At 52.0% G+C, this 22,374-nt stretch overlaps 8 protein-coding genes across 8 annotated transcripts; 3 read left to right on the top strand and 5 right to left on the bottom strand.

The window, feature by feature from the left end:
• Window positions 1-469: 469 nt before the first annotated feature.
• Window positions 470-2,762, bottom strand: B0H65DRAFT_431597 (calponin domain-containing protein; the record flags this gene model as incomplete). Its single annotated transcript, XM_062824953.1, has 3 exons — window positions 470-1,520; window positions 1,591-2,570; window positions 2,637-2,762. 3 exons carry the CDS (start codon window positions 2,760-2,762, stop codon window positions 470-472), a joined length of 2,157 nt encoding a protein of 718 aa, XP_062679088.1.
• A 2,869-nt stretch (window positions 2,763-5,631) lies between these two features.
• B0H65DRAFT_250631 (pseudouridine synthase) lies at window positions 5,632-8,736 on the top strand. Its single transcript, XM_062822452.1, has 3 exons — window positions 5,632-5,875; window positions 5,941-6,031; window positions 6,096-8,736. Exons 1-3 carry the CDS (start codon window positions 5,757-5,759, stop codon window positions 8,601-8,603), a joined length of 2,718 nt encoding a protein of 905 aa, XP_062679087.1. The 5' UTR covers window positions 5,632-5,756; the 3' UTR covers window positions 8,604-8,736.
• A 1,226-nt stretch (window positions 8,737-9,962) lies between these two features.
• Window positions 9,963-10,526, bottom strand: B0H65DRAFT_471462 (uncharacterized protein). Its single transcript, XM_062827098.1, has one exon. The coding sequence runs from the start codon at window positions 10,353-10,355 to the stop codon at window positions 10,083-10,085; it is 273 nt and encodes a 90-aa protein (XP_062679086.1). The 5' UTR covers window positions 10,356-10,526; the 3' UTR covers window positions 9,963-10,082.
• A 1,332-nt stretch (window positions 10,527-11,858) lies between these two features.
• Window positions 11,859-12,963, bottom strand: B0H65DRAFT_431868 (kinase-like domain-containing protein; the record flags this gene model as incomplete). Its single annotated transcript, XM_062824967.1, has 3 exons — window positions 11,859-12,275; window positions 12,350-12,498; window positions 12,666-12,963. 3 exons carry the CDS (start codon window positions 12,961-12,963, stop codon window positions 11,859-11,861), a joined length of 864 nt encoding a protein of 287 aa, XP_062679085.1.
• A 558-nt stretch (window positions 12,964-13,521) lies between these two features.
• B0H65DRAFT_431996 (uncharacterized protein) lies at window positions 13,522-15,263 on the top strand (the record flags this gene model as incomplete). The annotated part of the gene is made up of 2 exons (XM_062824971.1): window positions 13,522-13,565; window positions 13,862-15,263. The coding sequence occupies 2 exons, from the start codon at window positions 13,522-13,524 to the stop codon at window positions 15,261-15,263; spliced, it is 1,446 nt and encodes a 481-aa protein (XP_062679084.1).
• Window positions 15,264-15,369: 106 nt separating this feature from the next.
• Window positions 15,370-17,054, bottom strand: B0H65DRAFT_250557 (uncharacterized protein). The gene has a single exon (XM_062822451.1). It carries the CDS (start codon window positions 16,811-16,813, stop codon window positions 15,476-15,478), a length of 1,338 nt encoding a protein of 445 aa, XP_062679083.1. The 5' UTR covers window positions 16,814-17,054; the 3' UTR covers window positions 15,370-15,475.
• A 995-nt stretch (window positions 17,055-18,049) lies between these two features.
• B0H65DRAFT_577694 (uncharacterized protein) lies at window positions 18,050-19,029 on the top strand (the record flags this gene model as incomplete). The annotated part of the gene is given in 3 exon segments (XM_062830702.1): window positions 18,050-18,151; window positions 18,232-18,521; window positions 18,532-19,029. 3 exon segments carry the CDS (start codon window positions 18,050-18,052, stop codon window positions 18,791-18,793), a joined length of 654 nt encoding a protein of 217 aa, XP_062679082.1. The 3' UTR covers window positions 18,794-19,029.
• On the bottom strand, window positions 19,030-22,374 carry B0H65DRAFT_577692 (uncharacterized protein; the record flags this gene model as incomplete). Its single annotated transcript, XM_062830701.1, has 5 exons — window positions 19,030-19,329; window positions 20,191-20,292; window positions 20,658-20,676; window positions 20,812-20,873; window positions 22,111-22,374. 5 exons carry the CDS (start codon window positions 22,372-22,374, stop codon window positions 19,249-19,251), a joined length of 528 nt encoding a protein of 175 aa, XP_062679081.1. The 3' UTR covers window positions 19,030-19,248.

Below are 22,374 nucleotides of genomic sequence, written 5' to 3'. Positions count from 1 at the left end.
CTATCCGAGTTTTTGTAGAGAAGATCAATCGCGAACCCCAGCATCACAAAAGACGAGCAACTCAGAACCTGAACAGTTTACCGAGATGTACATGAAGGTAGAAGGTATGTACAGGTATCCCAATTATCGGACTGCTATGCTCATGCTACATAAGCTATGCTTTGAGTTAAAGACTATCACCAAGTGTAATAATGTAATTATATCTAAAACACAATTTAGAAAAAGAAAAAGATATAAAAAGCCCAGCTAATCCAAGCCCGCCCCCTATTCCACCAAAGTATCATGTCCTATCCTGCCTCCTCGATCCATCACCCATAATCATTTCCCATCCCACAAGCATGCGCACTTCGTCCATCATCCATCCATGCCTTCGATCCAAACCCATATACCACCCAAAAAATTACGTACACAAGAAAGGGAGGGAGAGAGAGAAGAAAGTCGATCACACAGGTATTCAATCACTTCATTACTAATGATACCCATTCGGCTTGTTGTTCGTCCCAGGAGTCCCAGGAGTCCCAGGGCTCTTGGGCGACTTCATCAACCCATTACTCTTATCCCCCCCCAGCACCGATTTCCCTCCCACACTAGCATGGCTATTATGCCTACTATGACTAGCACCACCACCACCCACAGAAGCAGTATGGTTGTGGTTTGGCATCTGCCCGGGCGCCGCCGCACCACTGGCTACACCACTAGCCCTACTGCTCCTTCTACTACTTGCACTTGCCGCCCTACCCTCCTGTTCCGATATCAACTTCTCCATAAAAGCAATGTAATCGTACTGCTCCATGCCGCGATCGCTCTGCATGTCCGGGCCGGTATGCTTCGGGATGATCTCGATGAGTTTCTCGATGACCTCGTCCGGCACGAGCGAGTGGCGGAGGTCCATTTCGGTCACGTAGGGTTTGCCGTCGGCGACTTCCCGGAAGGATTGGAAGACTTGATCGGCCGAGTTCTGGTCCTCGGTCACGTCCACCATGAAGCGGATGAACTGCTCGAACGTGACGCGGTCGCGGCCGTTGGAGGTCGCGAGGAAGTACTCGTGCATTTCGTCTTCGGAGAAGACGAGACCCAAGGAGGCCAGGGCGGCGCTGAATTCGAGCTCGGACAGCGAGTTGGTGTCGTCCCGGTCAAAGTGGCGGAACACGGACTCGAACTCCTCGAGCTGGATGGGCGTCAGGTTGGTCATGTTGCGGGCCACCATCTGGTTCTCGAGGAAGGCGAGCTTCTTGGAGACGGACGACTTGACGAGGGAGAGCTCGTAGCAGAGCTCGTCGTAGCTGTAGGTCGTGAAGTCGTTTTCTTCGATGTTGGCTTCCTGGCACTTGAGGTCGACGGCCTCGATGGTCTTGAGGTAGGCGTCCAGTGGGGGGAGGTTCTCGGAGAGCTTGCGGACGTGGTGCAGCTGGTCTTCTACGTCGCCTTCGAGCCCGGAGATGGCGAGTTGCATGGTGTTGAGGGCAAGGGCGAAATCGTTGGCTTTGTCGGCGAAGGATTTTCGGAGGGCGTCTTTGATACTGTAGGGGTATTAGGAGCAGTTTCAAACAAACTTTCCGCGCAAAAACTAGTAAAAGAAAAGATACATACTCTCTGATGGTTTCGTTGATCAACTGTCCCCGGCTCATCTCCGCCTTGGACAAGTTGCTCCATTGTTCATCCAACCTCTCCATCTTCAAATGTGTTGGTGGCTCATACGGCCGTAGTCGGTATGTAGCCAGCTTTGTCTTGATGTTTCCGAGCAATGTTGCGAGATCACTCTTTTCCGCTACCCACTCTCTCTTCTTGCCCTTCTTATATGATGCAAACTGGAACGCCTGTGCCTTAGCATCGGCATAGGTACCATCGAAAGTGGCCCCCTGCCAAGAAACGATCTGCTCTTGGATAGTCTTGAGCAGAGCGGCCATTCTACGCTCGTAAGCGCTCTGCATCTCCCACGCACCCTGCATGTTGTTGAAGAACTTCTCCACACGACGACCGGCGTTCTCGACCTTCTCCATCTGCGAGAAGGCGTGGAACCAGTAGGCGATGTAGGTCATCAACGAACGCTCATCGGGCTTGGCAACGTCGCACACATCCTCAACATCGAGCAGCTTGGGGATACCGATCTCGGCATGAGCGATATCGAAAGCCAGCTGCATGTTTCCACGATGATCCGACTTGTCGAGGGCGTCGTAGTCGATGAGATCGGGACGGTGGATATCGAGGAGGGCGCAGAAGGCCAGACCGTCATTCCAGCTGCCGCTGAAATCGCGGACGTCGACTTCGTCATAGCACGCTGTCTTGCGCTGACACCATAATAGCAGACCCTCCTTGGCTGTCATACCTTCTTCGTTGATGTCGTTGATGGTGAAGCGGAGAATGAGTGTCCAGATGAGACCTAGAATAATCTTCCGGTTTCCATCCACAATATCCTCCGCGCCAATGTTTGTCATCTGAATACCTCGGGATTTGATAAAGTTTAGCGCGAGATTGGCGTTTTCGAAACGCTGGACCCTGAGCTTCGGTTTGGCGGCATAGCGCCCAAGCGAGTCGCCAGAAAGGCATTCTAGTAGATGGATAAGCATAACCTAATGACGTGGAAAGGGTTAGTTGTCAGGCTAAGCGTAATGGCGCAAAGGAGATGCATAACGTACAGCATCGCTGAGGTCTTTAACCAGGTCCTTGACCTCAAGGCCGCGAACCTCAATCTTGGTGTTCAGCCATTTAGTAAAGGTCTTTTGCTGGACCGTAATCCATTGTTGTTGCTCTGCGAAGGCCATCTTGGTGAAGCCGGCTGGCTGCTCCGTAACTAACTTGGGGGCGCGGGTGGGTTCGGAGGAAGCCCTCTGGAATCTGGTCGGGTTCCGGGGTCCTGGGCTTAATGCCTCCCTTTTTGTGCTGGCTAGAGCTAGGCTGGTCGAGCCTGAGCGCTCTAAACGGGCGGCATGCAATTGTTTGGCGTCCCGCCGAGTGCGCGTGAGCGGCTGCTCCGGGGAGGAGTCGGACTGGCAGCAGGGAGAAGATAGGGGGTTGTATGCGGACGCGGTCGAGACGCTGGTGACGACGGACGATCGGCGCGAATCAAAGACCAAGTCACCGTCTGATAACGAACTCGAGTAATCGGACGACGAGGCAGTCGACTGGATCGAAAGCGACGGAGGGCGGCCGATTGCAGGACAAGACGCGGAGGGCGGCGGTCCTGGGCTTGCAAGTTCGGTGTGGTCGGTATTTAGCCTGAGGACGGGGGTTGGTGCTGTTGCTGCTGGGGAGGTTGGGGTTCCTTCAGCAGTGTAACTCACAGCCTCGGACGCAGGCTGGTGATGGTGATGGAGATGGTGAGGATGATGGAGAGGATGTTGTTGATGTCCGGAACTGGTGGTGTGGCTGGGCAATTCAGGGAACTTTTCTACCTGGACTGGGTTCGTCTCCCAACTGCTGGTGCTGGCGCCGGTGCTGGACCTGGACCTGGCGATAGAGGTCGTGCTGTTAGTGGATTGGGTGGGTGGCTGGGCGGCTGCTCTAGCAGGGGCAGCTGGGTTTGGCAGAGCCGCTGCCGGCTGCCCACTTTGCGCTGACGGCCCTAGCTCGCCGATCTCCACCCCCGGCACCTCCATTCTTTGCTGTGACTGGCTGACTGCCGACCGGTTGGCGCCCGTGCTCGACCCAGACCTCTTCCGGTCTCTTGAGAGATTGCGGTTGCCGATAACGTTATTCGATGGTAGCGTTTCTTGTAGTGGACCGTCAGGGGTGACAGTTCCCGTTCGGTTGGATGCACTTCTCAGGGACTTTGTCTTTTGAGGTTCAGTTGTTTTTGTGACTTTGTGATATTCCCAGGTCCTGCCGGGGTTCTCTACCAACTTCAACGTCTCGAGGGAAGAATGTGTGCATCTCCGACCGCTTTTATAGATCCTCATTCTCCCTTACTCCATCACTGCGACGGGACAAAGAGACTTTTCCATCTCGATTTTCCCCAGGGATCCTGTATCTTGGCGTACATGCCCACAGTGAAACACATCGCCGTTAATGCGCGCCTAACCGGGCCCGTGACAGCCCAGGGTTATCCGTGGTCCATATGGCTTTGACTTGACGATCGTGGGGTTATGGATCCTCCAGGAGGGTTACATCTTTGGGGAACACACCTCGATTTGCTCAACGACATCCCATTGTTTACTGCGCCGTGACTGTACAGATGCTACTTCGATGTAAATATGGACGCCGTAGACCAGCCACTGTTGCGCAATCTTGGTCCAGTCACTTGGTTCTTTGTTGGGCACCCGCAGATCCTGTCTTCCTGTGGTTCGGGAACATGATATCTCGATGACAACCATGGTACTCTGCTCAACTTCACAAGCGCAGTTACCTCCGTTTCTTTGTTAAGCAGCTGTGATGCTACAGTAGTTGAACCAGTGGAAGTACAAGCACAAGCGGAAGCCATGTGCGGTGGATTTTCTGCATGAACACCAACCAAGCTGTCTCACATGCAGTCGGCTTGAATCTCGACGTCTCGAAAGTGCGGGTACCTGAGCCCGCCTTCAGCCTCGTTCCTTGTCTGAACGTTCGGGACTTGAACCCGGACCGTTCATCCAATCCAGCCAATATTTTCGGCCCGGACCTGTTCTTCCCAGAATTTGTTCGCAATTTGTCCTGCGTTGCCGGGGTGATCTGAGCCACAAACCCCTCCAGTACATCCCATACTCTCCTTTACTCGAAACCTGCTGTCTTCTTTCGGGTCACACTGTCTCTACCTCGCGAATTTGCAAACGGAGAGAGCCCACAGAGTAGCTTGGCTTTCGCTAATGACGTGATCTGGCGCCCTGGTAAAGGTCTGGACTTGACGAAACTGCAGCATACGGCGTCTGCACTTCATCCACAATTCGGATGAGAAATCGCAACGGCAAGGACTCACCTTCGTTCAGGCTTCACCATTTAGTGGTCCGGTGAATTGTACAATTTTGTGTCCGAATTCCATGAGCTGTCAGCGGGCAGCCAAATGTTCGTCCCGTCTTTTTGATTAATGTGGGCAGGAGTGAAGGGGAATTCGGGAGGTTCAATTTCAAAATTGCAAAAACCTTCAAGCAAAGGAAAGAACGGACGTCAGAGGTACAGAGGTACATCTCAGAATCAGTCAAATCTTGGCCAATCAACTTAACAAGGACCCTGAATTCCCCACAAAACTTGAGGCTGCCCCGCGGTCCACCCCCACAGTTGCGCTTTTCTGCCCACAGTGCAGATTTCACGACTGCAGTATGGGAAAGCGGTCTAAACTTTCTGGTCTTCAAAAGCGCTGCTCCTTCGCCCATTCTTTCCCTTTCCTCCTCACACAAACCACCGCAAAAAAAAATCACAAACGACGAACACGCAAAGGCAAAGAAAAGATTTTTTCACAAGCATTATTCGCAATCCAAGCATTTGTTGCGTTGTTTTGCTTCCGACAATCCTAAGACTGCATCAGTACCAACCGTCGCAGTCGCTCTTTGGTCCCTGCGACCTCCACTGTCCCTTTCTCCGCTGTGGACTGACTGACCAAAAACGGATCCCTGTCTGGGCTCAGTTTTATTTCACAACGTCCAGCATCCATCAAGCAATCATCAACATACCCTTCAGTATTTCCCTACAGAGCTTGACATACCAACATCGCACCACCACAATAATCAAGCATCTTGGGCAGTCTACACACACTCAGTTATCGTTGGTTGCACATCCTGTAACGATATCTGACAGCATCGTCACTCGCCATACTTGTCAAAACAACCTTATCCCAGCTCATCTTCAACATGGCTCAGCGCCAGGGCACTCATGTGCCTGCTGTGCGTGCTGCTTCAGAGAAGAATCTGGGCATCACGCAACGCTCAGCTTCCATTAACTTTTCCTGGACCGGCGACATCAGGAAGCGGTAAGTTCTTCACCCAAGGTAATCACTTTAATTTGATGTGCAGTTGATTCTGATCGTATATATAGCTATACCGACTTCCTTGTCTATGAAATCCGCAAGGATGGCACAACGGTTCATCTCCGCGAGTATGAAGAGCAGGAACCATTGGTCCCGAAGGTTTGTTGTCACATATCATGCTGTTCGTCAAGTCCTTGTGTTCACGTACTGACCTCATACACAGGCTGCACCTGCCCAGCCTACACCAGAAACTGTCGCTTCTACCACCGAGCCCGAGATCAAGCCCATCTCCGATGAAGACAGGCAACTGCTGGTAAACTTGATCAATGAGTCAGCTACTGAGAGGCTGATTCAGCTCGATGAAGCTGTCCAGGCAAAGAAGAAGATCTCCGCCGGAGAGCGGACCGTGGTGTTTGACCCCATCACCGATCGCGCTCAACGCGCTAGCCTCCATCAACAGATTCGCCGCATCTTCGACAATCGCATCGAGACACTCGCCAACAACACTGGCGTCATCACCGCTACCCCTTCAAAGTTCTCAAAGAACAACCGTGTCGGCGGAAATGGCCCCCGCGCCAACAACAGCCGCTCACGGGACCAGAGCAAGAGTTTCACTCAGCTGGGCGGAGAGTATCTCCATTTCACCATGTATAAGGAGAACAAGGATACCATGGATGCGGTCAACACCATCGCGCGTCTTCTCAAGGTCAAGGCAACCAACTTCGGGTTCGCCGGAACCAAGGATCGTCGTGCTGGCACCGTCCAGCGTATCAGCGTCTACCGCCAGCGCGCATCTAACCTAATTTGGCTGAACACTCGCCTTCCCAACATCAAGGTTGGAGACTTTGTTCATGCTAATGAGCCTCTCCAGCTGGGCCAACACGGTGGTAACGAGTTCGTCATCACCCTCAAGAACTGCCAACCGCTTGGAGGCGCGGGTTGCTCGGTCGACCAACGCGTAAGAAAGCTCAGGGAGGCTGTCGAGTTCGGATTGGCGTATCTCAATCGTCACGGATACATCAACTACTACGGCCTCCAACGTTTCGGCACCTACGCCATTGGCACCCACCTCCTGGGCATGAAGGTTCTCAAGGAGGACTATGAGGGTGTGCTTAACGACATTCTCCATGTCGAAGATCATTTCCTGCAAGAGGCATTTGATCTTGGAGAGCAGGAGCCGGTACATACAAACGACTTCCACAACAGCCGCGACGATTACAATCGCGCAAAGGCCATCACTCTCTGGAGGACTACCGGAAATGTCGAAAAGGCATTGGCTATTCTTCCCAAGCGCTTCAGCTCGGAGGCCGCTATTATCCGCCATCTTGGCAAGAACTCGAAGGATTTCATGGGCGCCCTCCTGAGCATCACTCGTGGTATGCGCATGATGTACATTCATGCCTACCAATCCTTCGTCTGGAACCACATGGCTACTAAGCGCTGGTCCATGTACGGCCCTACTCTCATTGAGGGTGATCTGGTCCTGGTCACCAATGACCAGTCGGCTGCTGATGCCGATTCCGAGGACAACGAAAACTTTTACGCTCAAGCCCGTGCCCTCACACAAGAGGACATCGCAAGCGGAAAATACACCATTTTCGACGTTGTCCTACCCACACCTGGCTACGACGTGATCTACCCGCGGAACGAGATCGGTAAGGAGTATGTTGACTTCATGAAGAAGGCCGAAAACGGTGGCTTGGATCCGTACGACATGCGTCGCCGCCAGAAGGAGTTCAGCCTTAGCGGCAACTATCGTCATCTCCTGGGCCGATTCATTGGCGAGCCCCAGTATGCCATCCGGGTCTACAACGAGGATACTGAACAGATGTATCCCACGGACCTGGACTTCTGCACCGCGGCGAGGGCACAGAAGAAGGCCGCCGAGGCCAAGGCTCGCAAATCTCCGCCTCTCCTTGCTAATTGGGCGCACTTCACCAACAACACTGCCCAATATGACCAGGCAATTACCAATGAACGTCGTCGCAAGGCCTCCGAGTCGCCACAGTCTGATGGAGTGGTCGTGGCCAGGGAAACTTGGATCCAGACCGGGCTTGACGGCAGTGACAAGCGCGTTAAGATCGCGCGTCACACGGAGGAGTATGAGACCAAGGTGCCTGTTGAGCAATTTAATGATAAGGTTGCCGACAATGCCACGAATGGCATCATCTCCTCCAGCGCCACCGAGACACCGACGCTGGCCAAGGGTTTGTCGGATCTCTATTACGAGTCGACCGCTCAACAAACGGTCATCAACTCAGAGGACGGCATCACTAAGCAGGAGCAAGATGTCATGCTGATCGAGGAGTCTACGGCACCCAAGGCTGATGCTATGGAGGTTGTTGCTCTTACCCACGAGGCAACTCCCCAGAGCAACCACTCTGCGGTCGCTGACCCGATGGGCTGGTATGGATCGAGCATGCCCGCTCTTCCTGCTGCCGCTGAGACGGAAAAGGCGATGGTCCCCTTCAACAGCGAAAAGGAAAGTGAAGCTGACACCAAGAAGGCGGCAAATCTGATTGTCCCTGTCCTCCATTCGCCCTCGGAGAACCCTTTCGCTTCTGTCGACGATTCGGAGGTCATCCGTAGCAGCCCCGATGCCAGCAAGATTGCCGTCATTCTCAAGTTCCAGCTGAGAAGCAGCAACTATGCAACTGTTGTTCTCCGTGAGCTCATGGGCACTTGCGAGGAGAATGCTGCCTCTGGCGACGCCTCCTCTGACGGAAACTGAAGATCCCATGGGGATCTTACCAAAAGCAACGACACTGCGCCCCAGCACTGTATTGCTTCAACTTGACCTCCCAGCGCTCGGCACTCCTCGATACGGCTCGATATGCGGTCCACCCTCCGATGTACAAGGAAGGCCGCATCCTACAAGTTTCGACATCAAGCCATGGAGTACCAACGCCTTGAGATGGTATCACACAACCGGCAACAATATCCCCTGCAATGAGATCTAACAGACGTGTACATCAGCATATCTCGCTGCAGCAACTATGGCTCCTTTTCGGGTTCTGCCTAGTTATTCTACTTCTTCACCAGCAAAGAGCGTGGTAGTCTACCACCAACGATCGACTTACCAGTACCCGATGGGATACGGGATACAACGCTCTCACTACACAACGATGTTTGCTGTCCCTTCAATAGAGACGCAAATCCACTGTTATTTTACGTGCTTGAATTACAAGTACAAGTTCATACGACCAGTCACCCACTTCTTGTCGAGATTCACTCTTTTCTCATATGCTTGCAGAATATACAACAGGCTATGGACGCACAATTTGTCAAGTCCGGCCAAAAAAAAAAGGGAGGATGGATGTTCGACGGGTGCATTACCCTGGAAAGTCAGGGTCAAGTTCAGACCTACATGGTCTTCATGTTGTTTGTTTTTATATCTGGATCTATGTTCACATCTCGCTGGGCATATTCAACTTTGCTCCTGTATTTCTCGGTCATCAATCTGGCTGGTTACTAGGAAGGCTGCATAAGAAGTTGTTCACTGGCATCTGGTTTGGTTTTCGGCGCTCAGGTGCATGGTTCGGCTCAGGGATGGACGGTTGTCAAAAGTTCAGGAATCATTTGCATTTTCTGTCGCTTTCATAGACCTTGAGATACCCACACCAGATGTTTAGCATAGGGAAGGTACTACCACCAGTGTGTGGATATAAGGAAATCAAAGTCATCAACTTCAGTATTCGTGAACAAAAAACACTGCATGATTGTGATCAATATATTCCTGGGTGTAGCGCTCCGAAACTGGCAAACCCAACGTTGACGCTCATCGATTTCGAGGCCTTCTCGTACTGTAACAGTCACTTTCAAGCTAGAATGTGTCAGGTCGCTGTTGGCAAGTCGTGAACTTGAGATATTCTCCTCCAATTGTTCCAGAATCAGTTGTGAATAAAGGCGGAAATATGAGGTGCACTAGAGCCCGGGGTCTGACTTGCAGAATCGACATTGAGTTTTACGTACAAAACCAGTTCTGCAGAAGAAGGAGCAGCAGCAAAAGAGCCTGGCTTCATCATCATCATCATCACAGAAGAAGAAGAAGAAAAGGAAGAAAAACAAGCCCCAACACCAAGCCGAAGGAGAACGGGATCTGGAAACGATCGTGAACTTCATACAAGAGCAGGAACGGGAACGGGAGCGGGAGCGGGCGGCGGCGGCGCAAGAGGAAGAGAAAGAGGAAGAGGAAGAGCACGAACGGCTCCTATTGAAGAAAAATAGCCGGACAGAAGAAAAGGAGCAAAAACGGGTGCTCCAGGAGTTGCAAGAGCTCGAAGAGCTTGCAAAGGCCTGGAAAAAGGAGGAGGAGTAACAAGCAAGAAAGAAGGAAGAGCGACATCGGCAAAAGCTGAAGGAAGCACGGGAGCTCGAAGAGGAACGAAGACGGTATGTCAGACGGCTCAACTCGGACCCTGATGACTATACCTGCATGTTTTGTCTCGAGGAGTTCGATGCCCACGGTGAAGTGTTTGAGCATATAGACGAGAACCACTGAATTCCGAAGGATATGCGGTACCTGATAGCCGACTGACACAGCCGTTAGGACGGAGAGAAGGGTACATGACAGATGAGAATGTGCTTAGGAGTGTCGATACCTCATTGCCGAAAGGCCCAGAGGTATACGGAACATTGCTCAAAAACGTAAGCTAGGCATAGGGAAGGTCGAGAGTTTAGGCCGGCGTGATTGAGCTGTACTTCCATTTATTACCTAACAAACAGTATCTCGTTATCGCTTTGTTAACATCTGTGACATACAGTTTGCCCCATTCATATAGTGAAATAGACTTTGCCTTCCTCGACCAGGCAGCGTTTATCTTCCAGAGCCGTGACCAAGCTTCCCCCCTTCACTACCGTGCTCAGGCCCCGCTCTCGTAACAAGTACTCCGCAGACGTGCTATCTTCATTATAGAAATACTCAATCACAACATCTGCCACAGCATAGGAGATCACGCCACCCACAGCAGCCACAACATAGGAGATCACGCCACCCACAGCATCCACAGAATATAGCACTCATGACTCTTGATACCAGGCCCTTTTTTCTCATGCTTGTGGGCATGTGCGGCTCGTTGACGGAATTCCTGGAACTGCTATTCCATGGATACATTGAATCCATTGAATTGAAACGTCTGGGCATCATGGCAGGCAAGATATATTCTTCACCCCCCCGCCCTTGATTTGAAATTCTTGTCGGTCTCGATATATTTGTTTGTAGTTGTTGTGGCTTCGGTGTTCGTTCTTTTGCGGGGGTTCGATACTCTTTCCGGCCTCGATCTCTTCCTCGATTCCTTACTTGATCTTGCGCTTGATCTCGGTTTTGTTCTTCATGTCGGTCTTGTCCTTGATTTTCAATTCGATCTTGATCTCGACCGCCTCCTTGTTTTCGTTGATTTTTCGGATAGATTGGACGCTCGACATCATCACGCTTGGTTGCCCCCCTATTCTTAGTCTTTCGTTGCGTTTTTGGGGCAGAAGATATACCAGGCTCCTTGGTAACTTTCCCGGGTGAGTATTCCCTCTCAGAACTACGCGGATAGACCACTGATTAGCTAGTTCCATCATGTCTTGCAATTCCTTTCACTCACCCTGTTAGTGGTGCCAGCCGCGCGGAATTTCTGATGCCGGAATTGCTTATTGCCCTGACTAGCTGTGGATCAGACAAGTGCCCTTCTGACAGGAAGCGTTGTGAGCGACGTGCTGTCGATGTTCTTTTGGCCCTGGGTGCTTCGACTTCTTCTACTGACTGCCCCTCCCGTGAAGATTGCTTTGTGTCTCCATTTTGAGAAATGACCTGAACGAGAGACTGAATGCGTTGGGGTTGACTAGTGCTATCTGATATGCTTGCCCAGTCGTCCAGAGGCAGTGATCCTTCCGAAATGCTTGATGATAGCGAGGTCGGCAACTTAGTGTTTGGTGGTCTATGTAAGTTCAGTTCAGTACTAGTCTCTCATTTCCGCTAGTAGCTAATTGGCATAGAGACTCACCGGCAAACGGTATTCTTGCTTTTAGACAGCCAATAATGTTTCAAAGCTTCTTCGACCGTGAGACGTTCTTCAGGGTTTGCAGCCATGGCACCCGTAATAAATCCTCTGCACGGCTCAGTAGAAGAACGTAGCCTGGATGTAGGGAACAGTGTTGGATCCTTGCGGTAATCTGGCAATGTCATAGGGTTGAGGAAAGGTGGTGAGCCCGCCAGCATGCAAAATGTAATGGCACCGAGAGCCCACACGTCGATTGCGGACGTGTAAGATTGAGATGTGTCCCACATTTCTGGTGCCATATAGCCGTTTGTGCCGATTTGGTGTGTCCCTGTTATGCCATCGCTGAGATCTCGGGTAAGGCCAAAGTCGGCAACCTTAACATGCCACGCGGGGCCAGGATGAGATACTAGTATGTTCTTTGTATACCGTTAGTTCCTCAGCGTAGTATATAGAGAGTCGTGTGATATGCTTCAGCAGACATGAAACGTACCAAAGGCTTGAGATCCCTGTGGATAAAATTCTTTGAATGCATATAGAGCAAAGCCTGAGCGATCTGGCCCGTGATGGAGGCAGCTTCTGGTTCTTTTGGTTCTCCTGCAGCACCTTGAAAATCCCTTCGGTATCTTGTTGCTTCAAGGCCTTCTTCACCTATGTATTGTTGCAAGTTACCGTGCTGGATGAATTCCATCGCGATGTACCAATGCATATCGTCCTCAAACCAGCCAAGGAGCTGCACAAAGTGTTCCCTGTACTAAATTCCCTTTTCTTAATCTCGGCATTCCAGTGCAGGATGATGTTAACATCACTTACCTCGACGACATTGTTATCAGAAAACGTAGTAAGAGCCTTGATCTCCCGCTTCGAAGTATGAGTCCATCTGCCTCGCCGCTTATCAATATGCTTCACAGCACGAAAAACACTTGAAGAGGAGAAGTTGTCAGATAGACACTGTTCTTTCCAGACTTCGCCACATGTACCTTCTCCCAGCCTTTCCACTTGTTCCCAACAATGTGTACCTTCGGGCATATCGTGATATCGCTTTCCATCTTCGAACCGCACATCAAGTTTCCAGTCGGATAGGCTGGTGCTGGAAGATGGATCCATTATGACGGCTGTCGAGCTGGATCTTTCTGTTCGCATAAATGGATAGTTGGAACCGAGTCGCTTATTATGCCAACTACTGGTAAGGGTGGATGAAAGTCACGACCAACAGAAACAAGCGCACTGCCCCCGTTCTTTCAAATCCAACCGCTCATCGGCCGCAAGTATAGATAGGAGGGACCCCTCATTCGATACCGGTAATAGGTCCCGTGCAATTTCTGAGCGAAGAATTGCATCGAATCAGCGCCGTCAACTCTTGAGTTAATTTTTAGAGAACGCCCAAGGCTGAGCACTGTTGAGAGCCAATTAGGGTAAAAAAAAGGTTGTTTGTGCAACAGTGGCGCCGAAGCAATTGCGCCTTCAGCACTTCTGTGAAACCTCATGCCTGGAGGTCAGCGTGGCGGGAAAAGAACGCTGCGAGAATTGACCGGCGTCAGCCCCAGCCCACCCTAGCCCAAAGAAGGGTTTTGGATACCATACAAATCATCTCTCGAGGTCGTAGGAGGGGCTCGCCCTGTCTGTCGCTTAGAACCAACAACGACCTGCCAACAGGGAGAGAAAATGGACCCGGTTGCTCTCATTAGAGGTGTATTGACCTGCTACGAGTACGTCAATTGATGGGAAATAGGAAAGCCGATGAAGATTTGATTGCTGATGATGTGTGTCGCAGGATTGGAGATAAGGTGATCCAAATATGCACCAGCTTGGTGGATGTCGACGGCCAGGTTCAGGAACGCTGCCTTACCATCGAAAGCTACTGGCAAACAGCAAGGCTCCAGCTTGATCTCCTGAAGCGCATTGAGTCTGGCCTGAGTGATGACCTTTATCGCCTCATAGACAGACTTGTGCTTCAGCTGATACAAAAGCTATCGCTCGCTGATCATGATTTGAGGAAGATCAGCAAACAATATTCTCCAGAACGGCCCGGCATTTGGGGATTGGGATCCAAGGCCAAGAAGGTGTCTTGGACTTGGAAAAGGGACCCACTGGACCAACTCATCAGCGACCTCGATATATGGCATCATCGTTTCAATCCTTTGTGGTTCATGGTCATGAAGCTCGCCACTCCCCTTGTCGACACTGCGCTTGCCGGAGCACAATCAGCAAATGTGGATAAAAGCAGCGTTCGCTGTCCATCTGGGGCCAAGAATCCATTGACCATTGCGGCTGGCATGCGGCGCGTGCTGGTTCCAAGTGATGACCAACCCAGACCCAAGTTCTACCCTCCGAGACAAATGAAGACGTCTGGCATTCTGTATTCCGGAGCGAAGACTGCCTTTCTAGAACCGGAAAACAAATGGTACATCATTGACACCATCGAGGTTGGGCCGTCTGTCCGGCCACGCGATGTTCTGCGAGATGTGAGTATGCTCGCAGCCAAGCTCGCACAAGCCGATTCCATCGCTTTTGGGCTACTTAACTGCAAAGGGGTCATACCAATTCAGCGTCAATCCGCTAGGTCTCCTGCTTCGTCTCAACTTGCCTTTTTGTCAAGCAGCAAGCACGATTATACCTCCTTTCAGTTGGTGTTCCGTTTACCCGAAGACATGCTAGTACTCCAATCTTTGCGGCAACTCCTGCTTTCCTCTGACGAGCACATCTCTCTCTCCCGGAAGATGCGCATGGCACGCGAGCTTGCCAAGGCCATCCATTATGTCCACACCTTCGCCTTCGTACACAAGAATGTGCGACCTGAATCCATCCTGTGCTTCGAGGACGATGGGGCCTCGCGTAGCCATGCATTCCTTGTTGGCTTCGATGCCTTTCGGGCCGCTGGCGGTGGTACGATCATGTCGGGGGACATAAGCTGGGAGCGAAATGTGTATCGGCATCCGTCGCGACAGGGTTTCGACCCGGCAGAGAAGTACCGTATGCAACACGACATATACAGCCTCGGGGTCTGTCTCCTGGAGATTGGACTCTGGGAATCTTTTGTGGAGTACGGCACAGGAGAGGAGGATTCCGGAAGGCCACGCACCAGGTTTGGAAGGACTTACTCTCATTTTAAGGAGTGGCTTGAGGAGAAGAAGACCGCGGCGGGTGAAGCTTCCGTTGCCACCACTTTCAGTGCGCTGGCATCAAGTCTCAAGGACTATCTCGTTGAGCAGGCAAGCACAAAGCTCGCGCCGCGGATGGGTGATAGGTATGCACAAGTCGTTCTGTCGTGCTTAACATGCCTGGACGAGGAGAATGAGTATTTTGACGGATCGGACTGGGAGATAGAGGACGTGGGCGAAGACACGGTTGCCATTTGCTTTGTCGAGAAGATTCTGAACGATTTGGACCAGCTTTCCATGGTGTGATGTGGTATGGTGGGGGACGAGCAGTTGCCCTGGAAGGAGCAGATATATGAGTTCGGGTTAGTCTTTCCGTCCGGGAAAATCTCAGTAGCAACACACAGGGTGTCTTTTCTGCTCATCTTTTAGCCTTTTACAATAGGTAAATGTACATTGAAGTTGGGTAAACATTCGATGATGCTCACAGGTATTGTGCGATTCGGTTGACTGTTCGACCCTTATTCGACATCCGATTCCCGGTCTCTCAACAGCTCCTCCCTCATCCTCCTCTCCTCTTCCGCCTTCTCCGCCTCCATCCTCCACACATCCTTCAACCAAAATGGCACAAAGGCCTTCACCTTGACCTTCTTGGCCTCGACTTCACTGCCCTCCTCTCCACCCAAGCTAACCACGAAATCCTGCTCAGGGCTATACATCCCCGGAGTCTCTCCCGGCAAGACGGTATCCGTCATCACCTCCAACCTGCACAGCGCAAGTCCGACATTGCCAATACCCCTCAGCCACTTGCCGGGGGCACTCCTAGACTTCTTGTCCACCTTGTCAATACTTGCCCCTTGAGGAATCATCTCTGCCTTGACTCCCTCCTCGACTTCAGGCTTCAAAAGCTTTTCCAGCGCTTCGAGTTGCCCGGGGCCGTCAGCTGGGATCTCGGGGGCGGCACCCTCAGAATAGAGAATGCAAGGAAGGATGCGCTTGCGGACAACACCACGGTGCTTGGTGCGGATGGTAAGCTCCTGCCCAACGTAACAGCCCTTGCGGAAGTCGATGCCGTTCATGACGTCCATGTTGGACTCGAGAGGGAGGGCAGTGCCGGAGATGATCTCGGACTGGCCTTCGGGGATGCCGAGGAGGTAACGGCGGAGATGGTAAGATGACTCGGGTGTCAGGTCGGCGTTTGTTAGTGGCGAGGAAGAGGCTGTTTGGTTGATGATCACACGGGAGCCGAAGGCTGGAACACGCGGGTCCGGGACAGCCCTCGCGTTACCGTCCTTTTGAACCTCCTCGACCAGCTTACTCCAAGGCCCGGACTGGTCTACGTCGTTCCATGTGTGATAGAGAGCACGCTCCTCTGGGTCTAGCAGCTTCAAGTTGAACTTCGAACGCAGCTTGTAGCGCTTGATGTGCTTGTGAAGTGTCACGGCCTCATCGGCGTCAACCTCGATCAAGAAGCTCTGCTTCCCTGGTTCCGGGCCCAGGTCATCCGGGTAGATGATGACATCGTGGACTACACGGCCCTGGGCTGTCAGGAAGCCGGTGTAAAAGCCATTGGCATTGTGCGGAGCGTTGATGTTGTTGGTGATGACACCCTGGAGGAACTTGGAGGCATCCGGACCGGAGACGGAGATCAAGCGCCGGGATGTGAGTTTTGTGAGGCCGGAGCGAAGATCCGTTTGTGTAGAGACGGTGCCCGAAAATGGTCGGCATTGTTGTTGCCGGCGTTGCACGGACCGGCAGCCAAGACAGACGAAAGGGGTGGTAGCTGTGCGTGCGCTCCGGTGGCGCAAGGCCGCAGAGGCCGGGCCGGCGACGGCTATCGATCTGGTAGCCGGCTGCATGGTTGGTTGCTGCAGTGGTGCCCTTCCTCAGCCTTGTGGGAAGTCGGTGGTCAAGCAATGCAGTCGTGACCGGGGGTGGGACGTGGGGAAAGATGGGAGTCAAGGTCAATGTCTGTTTCCGTAACGACCCGGGGGGCAGTGGATGAGATGAAGGTGAACAGTGACGTCGTGACACTGAAGCAATCTCCATTTTTTCCCGACGGCCCACGGGTGGGGTGGGGAGCGCGGCTGGACGGGAGTCGGTGGCCATAGCTCCATAGCTTCCATTTCCCACTAGAACTCGGCATGTTCGGAGCCCCGCTGGTCCCGCATCTCCGAGATTTTTTTGCCCAACTCCGCCCGTGCACTCCCGGACTCCACGCAGTGCGGCAGCTCGGCCTTTTCAACGGGCACGCGGCCGATCACCAAAGGTCCCGTAAAGGGTGGAGGTGTACGAGGTAGATGTACCGTTATTCCGCGGGCGGTTTCTGTCCCTTTCCCAATGTCATCATCGACATCGACATCCATCGGAGTTGCTTATTCCGCATCCATCACCGCGACATTCACGATAATCCACTCTCCACGATGTGGATCCCCTCTGCGGATGTGGATTGTGGGTTGCCATGCAGACCCTATTTCATCCGACAACATCTTCAAAATAGTGTAGGTATCATTGACGGATTCCCTCTACAAGGCTGAAACATCACGATAAAATGACTGAACCACATGGCGCGGCTTTTGCACAGCACCCCTCAGGTACAGAGGTCATTTAACAGCTTTCACCCAGCACAAAAGCCGGTTTTCTCGATATCGGATTTTGACTTCTCGGTCACCCAGCCCAAAAATTGAAGGTTGTCTGCCTCCACGCGAAATCTCCCGTGTTGACCCGAGTCACTGTCCCGATTCTTTCCTTGGATCTCCGTCTCCCAAAGCTTCATGGTTCCGCGGGAAAAAACCGGCCGAACATCGGAGCAGTATCAACCACAAACACATCCTTTTGGGAAAGCTCCCATTCAGTTGTGATCACGATGCAAGAACTGAAACACTGCATAAAGGCGGGCATTCAAGGTGGGAGTGGACGGTAATGGTTCACACCCCTCCATGTCGTCAACATGCAAGGACACACCCGTCCGACTCACCAACACCTCTGTCACCTTAAATCCGAGATGGTGGGTGTCAAAGTCACAATTGTGGACGGGTAGCTAAGGTGCCGATGCATACCGAGCGATGCTCAGATAATCTCCCTGCAGCTCCGTCATGTCCAACTTGACCGCCTTTCCTCAACCAAGCAACGTTGATAACAATCCTGTGACCGGCATCGCCATCATCATACATATCTCCAACCTTACCTCTTTCAAAGTACCTAGTGTGTGGGGAAAATATCCGAGACCGTCGTTCGCCCGGAATAGTTTACTCGCCGGTCTGCCGGTGCATAAAAGACTTGGCAGTTTGCGGGTGCGCTATCCGTGGACTGGATGTGGGAAGTGTTGGCATCTGCATGTGATCGGGACCACACATCACCTCCCATCGAGACATCCCGAAACAAAAACCGGGAACTTGGAACGGAGGTGTTCTTATCAGATATCCATCCTTCCAAGGTTTTCGATGAGTTGCAAAGGCAGCAGGACAATCACACTCGGATTCAAGATCGAGATATCAAAGGCAGTGCTTTCCTTCACATGTTCGCGAAACCAGGCCCTCCGGTGATGGGAATAATCAAGACAACAACGTAAATCCAGCACCTTGTCTCAACCCCGGATTTTCAAGTTCACTCGCCACATCAGCTACTTCTACCCCTCGACACCAAACCAGATCATATGTCTCGACTTTGACAGCCCCGTCAAGCCAACCAAAAAGCCACAAAGCCTCCCAGCTCAAAGCCACCTCCGTCCCGAGTCTGTCTCACGGAGGAAAGGTCTCATGTTCAACGCCAAGTTTCAAGACAGGATACCGTACCGAACATCGGGCTTAAGCCCAGATTCCGGATTTCACATTCCTTGACTCCATTAACCCCAGATCCTCTTTGCATGTGGTAACCTGGGAGCGGGTATAGCACAAGATGCAACCGGCTCACCGGTTCCGTACTAAACTGGCGGAAAGATCTCGGAGTTCATCTGAAAAACACCATCCACGGTTACCGCTACCGCTACTGCTACCGCTACCGCACACCATCGCACGCCATCTCATGAACTATCACGAATCTCCCCTGGCCTCCCCTGACCTCCCCTGACCTCCTGGGTGCACTACACGCGCCTGGAAGTCTGGAACATGGCGGTAAGGTAAGGTAAGGTATGGATCAAGTAGATACAAATAAAGTAGGTGAATAGGTGAGTGTTACCCCCGCGTCTCCCCCTATCCCTCATGACGGGACTTGATTCCGCCCTTGAGCTACCTACACACCCTCCCATGCCTCCCATCCGGAACCTGGCCGGACTGGACAGGGAGAAGTTGATGATCTACCAACGGCTCACGGCGTATTGTAATCCTTGAGGATCTTCCACTCCGATATAGGGGGTGGGAGTGTCAATATAATACCTCTAGAATAGCGTGCTGTTAGTTTAAACTTTAAACCTAGTAAGTGGTAAGTAAGCGGTAACGGGACGGGCAACGGTATGGTAATTGACCCCGTAACCCCGTTCCCGGCGGTCGGACAAGGTCAATACACCGACACCGACACTAATACCGACCGCCGAGTTGTCCCGGTGAGTTGGGACTGTACCCTGGCTAGCACCCAAAGCCTGGTTTGGTTTGGCTCCGGTTCAGATGACGATTCGGCAGAATTTGACCTCTGGGGTTTGTTAAAGGGTTTTTGGTGGTTCTGGCTTCGAGATTAAAATGAAGGTTTGCATCCGATTCGGAGAAAAAGAGTTAAGCTTAACCCGCTTTAGCGAAGAAAACCATGAACCCAAACCCCTTTTTGGGACGAAGGTAAACAAAAAGGGGACGAATCTTCCAATCCTCGTCTCTTTCTTCCATGTCCTTGTCTTTCGTCCGCCAAGTAAACTCCGAACAGACGAAAAAGCGGAGCGAAGAGGCTCAAGTACCACAAATTCAGAGAACGAGGATCAGTAGTCTAAGTGGATTTTGGAACATCACCAATCTCCATTGTGGAGGAAAATCAATGGAGAATATGTCAAGTGTCAACAATGGATCTGGCTGTTTGTATCCACTACCCACCACCATCCACAACCCAGAACCCACTCACAGAGGCAAAGATGATCATCAATCCACAAGTGGACTTTTGCAAAATGTCAACACTACTCACCCCGTCTCCACTGTAACGAGTCCCCTAACAGTGGACTTTGACCGCTGATGTTCTAACGACATTGGGGTCACGCGGCTCTCTTTTCCCCCTGTTTTGTTGTTGTGCATCTCCCTTTTCTGCACCCCGTATTTACCTTATTAACCCCCGTACTAGTTCCTAGTTCCCGCTGACCGTTAACGAAACCTTGACGCTTTTGCTTGGTGGTTGTGTCTCTGATTTGGAGCTCTCTATACACCTACACCGCACCCACCAGAGCAGTGCAGTGTCCCTAACAACGGGATTCTCTTTGCAGGGCAATGCTGATAGTTTGACACCTAGAAGAAGACATCAACAGCGATGATCCTCATTCTCGCTTTACGAACTTTCCCGCGGAGCTGTTAGGGCATCGGAGTTTATCTTATCTTGGGTCGTGGAGCAGATGGAGCACAGATTGAAACCGCACAGCCTCTCTTTCCCCTGAAAATAACCGCGATCAACGCTGGTCTGGATCGCTGGATCTGCTATCTTTGGTAGCTTCGGGATCAATGCCGGAGGCTGTGATCTCAAGATCTGACTTGGGAATACGGGGGAGGGAGGCGAGAAATGTGAAGCGTTCGTTACCTGGAGCTCGAGCTGAGATCTTGAGATCTGATTCAATCAAAGTAAACGTCTGTCTCCCCGTTCCTGACTGAGGAAGGGGGGGACTGTCCGCACTGACGGGATCAACAGGTTCGTTCCATTCGCTCTTGCCTCTTGAACTGTGCACCGCTCATACCTTCCTGTGTTTGGTTCACAATGGGCAAAAGCTGGGGAATCCCAGCCTCTGTTCAACATGACCTACAGCACAGCACAGCAACAAACCACCTAAACCAAACCGCCAACCCCACGATTTACAGTACAGGTACCTATCAGCTGCTTCGCTAACCACAGCCCTCTGCTCATCTTTTGTTTCCATAACCAAAGAGAATCCACCAACCTCAAACTCACGTACGGTTCATGTGTGTCTCTGTTGAGAGCATTGTATGAGTTGTCTTGACTTCATTGGTGGTTTACCGGATACGAAGCCGAAAAGTCGGTATGGGATCTGGATCGTCCGAGATGCATCTCCAGTGACAGTCCGCTAATCTGTAAAACTCTAGAGGAGGGATCGGATGTTGGATGTTGGACATGTGCCTACGGCTACAGAAAGGCGGAGTGCAGTGTTTTGGGAGTCGACAACTGCTATCAACCACTGAAACCGTACAAAGCAGCTGTTGAACAGATGGCATTGATACAGAAGCGAGTTTGCTCACTGCTGAACCGCTGTCCTGATGTTTTCATAGGCGGTCATTGATCATCTCATCACGATGATCTATATCCAATCAAATGGACGCTTTGTTTCTCGGTTGAGAGCCTTCAACTCCTACAACATCAGATCAGGGCGCTTCAGGGGTGCCAGCGAAGCAAAACAGTCGGGTGGTTGTCGCCAAGGGGCTTGATTTGCGCTGAAGCGAAGCCTCACCACCACCAGCACAGTGGTTGACAGGTCGCTTGTGAGCCCATTGTTTGTTTCGGCGCGGCCTTTGACGCCGGCAGTCTGGGGCCTTTGAACGAACTCACCAATTATTATCCCTTTTTCCTTTGTGAGCGAAACGTGCGATGGCTGGTTCCTATATCGGCGTTTGCATTTTCCTTCTCTTGTCTTGTCTTAATTTCTTTGTGCCGTTTGGTTGATGCGATGCTCGTTCTTTTTTTTGTCCCATTGTGTTGAGGTTGTCGTTCAGCTCACCTCGCTTTCGCATCCCAGACTGTTTCGCCCTGCCGACTGGTGAGTGAACGGTCAGGATACGGTAACCAGCCGTTTATCCAGCTTGACCGATACCGCATCGCATCACGGTGATCGCACAACTTCCATTCTCCGCTGTTTGTTGATTGTTCAATATCTCTGCTGCCGCAATCTCCGAACGTGCGGCGGCCAACCGAACCGTAACTGGCAGCCACGCCAGCCACCAATCTTTGTGCCAAAAGGCTGGGCCTTTTTGGCTAAAGACACTCCTCCCAAGCTTCCGTTCTGAGATGGGCGTAGCTCACTCACCTCACGATACTTTTCTGCGTCGCTTCGCTCGGTGAAATTGTTACGCGTACAACCTGGCGAATGGGGTGCATAAGTTGGTGGAAAGTCGTATTGGCGGAGGAAGAGGGGCCGTAAGGGGAGGGGCCGTCCGGAAGTGGTTCCTTCCCTTGTCCAATGACCGGGCGCCGCCGAGGAGCCGCGGCCGCCGCAAGAGCCGGCTTGGCTGCCGACGGTCGACGGCACCGCTTCTTCACCGTGTTTCGATAACTGCGTTTCATTGCTCAT

The sequence above is a fragment of the Neurospora tetraspora genome (genome assembly GCF_033439725.1).
Source record: "Neurospora tetraspora strain CBS 560.94 chromosome Unknown B0H65scaffold_6, whole genome shotgun sequence".
Classification (NCBI taxonomy): Eukaryota; Fungi; Ascomycota; class Sordariomycetes; order Sordariales; family Sordariaceae; genus Neurospora; species Neurospora tetraspora.
This window is presented reverse-complemented; position numbering and strand designations above follow the sequence as displayed.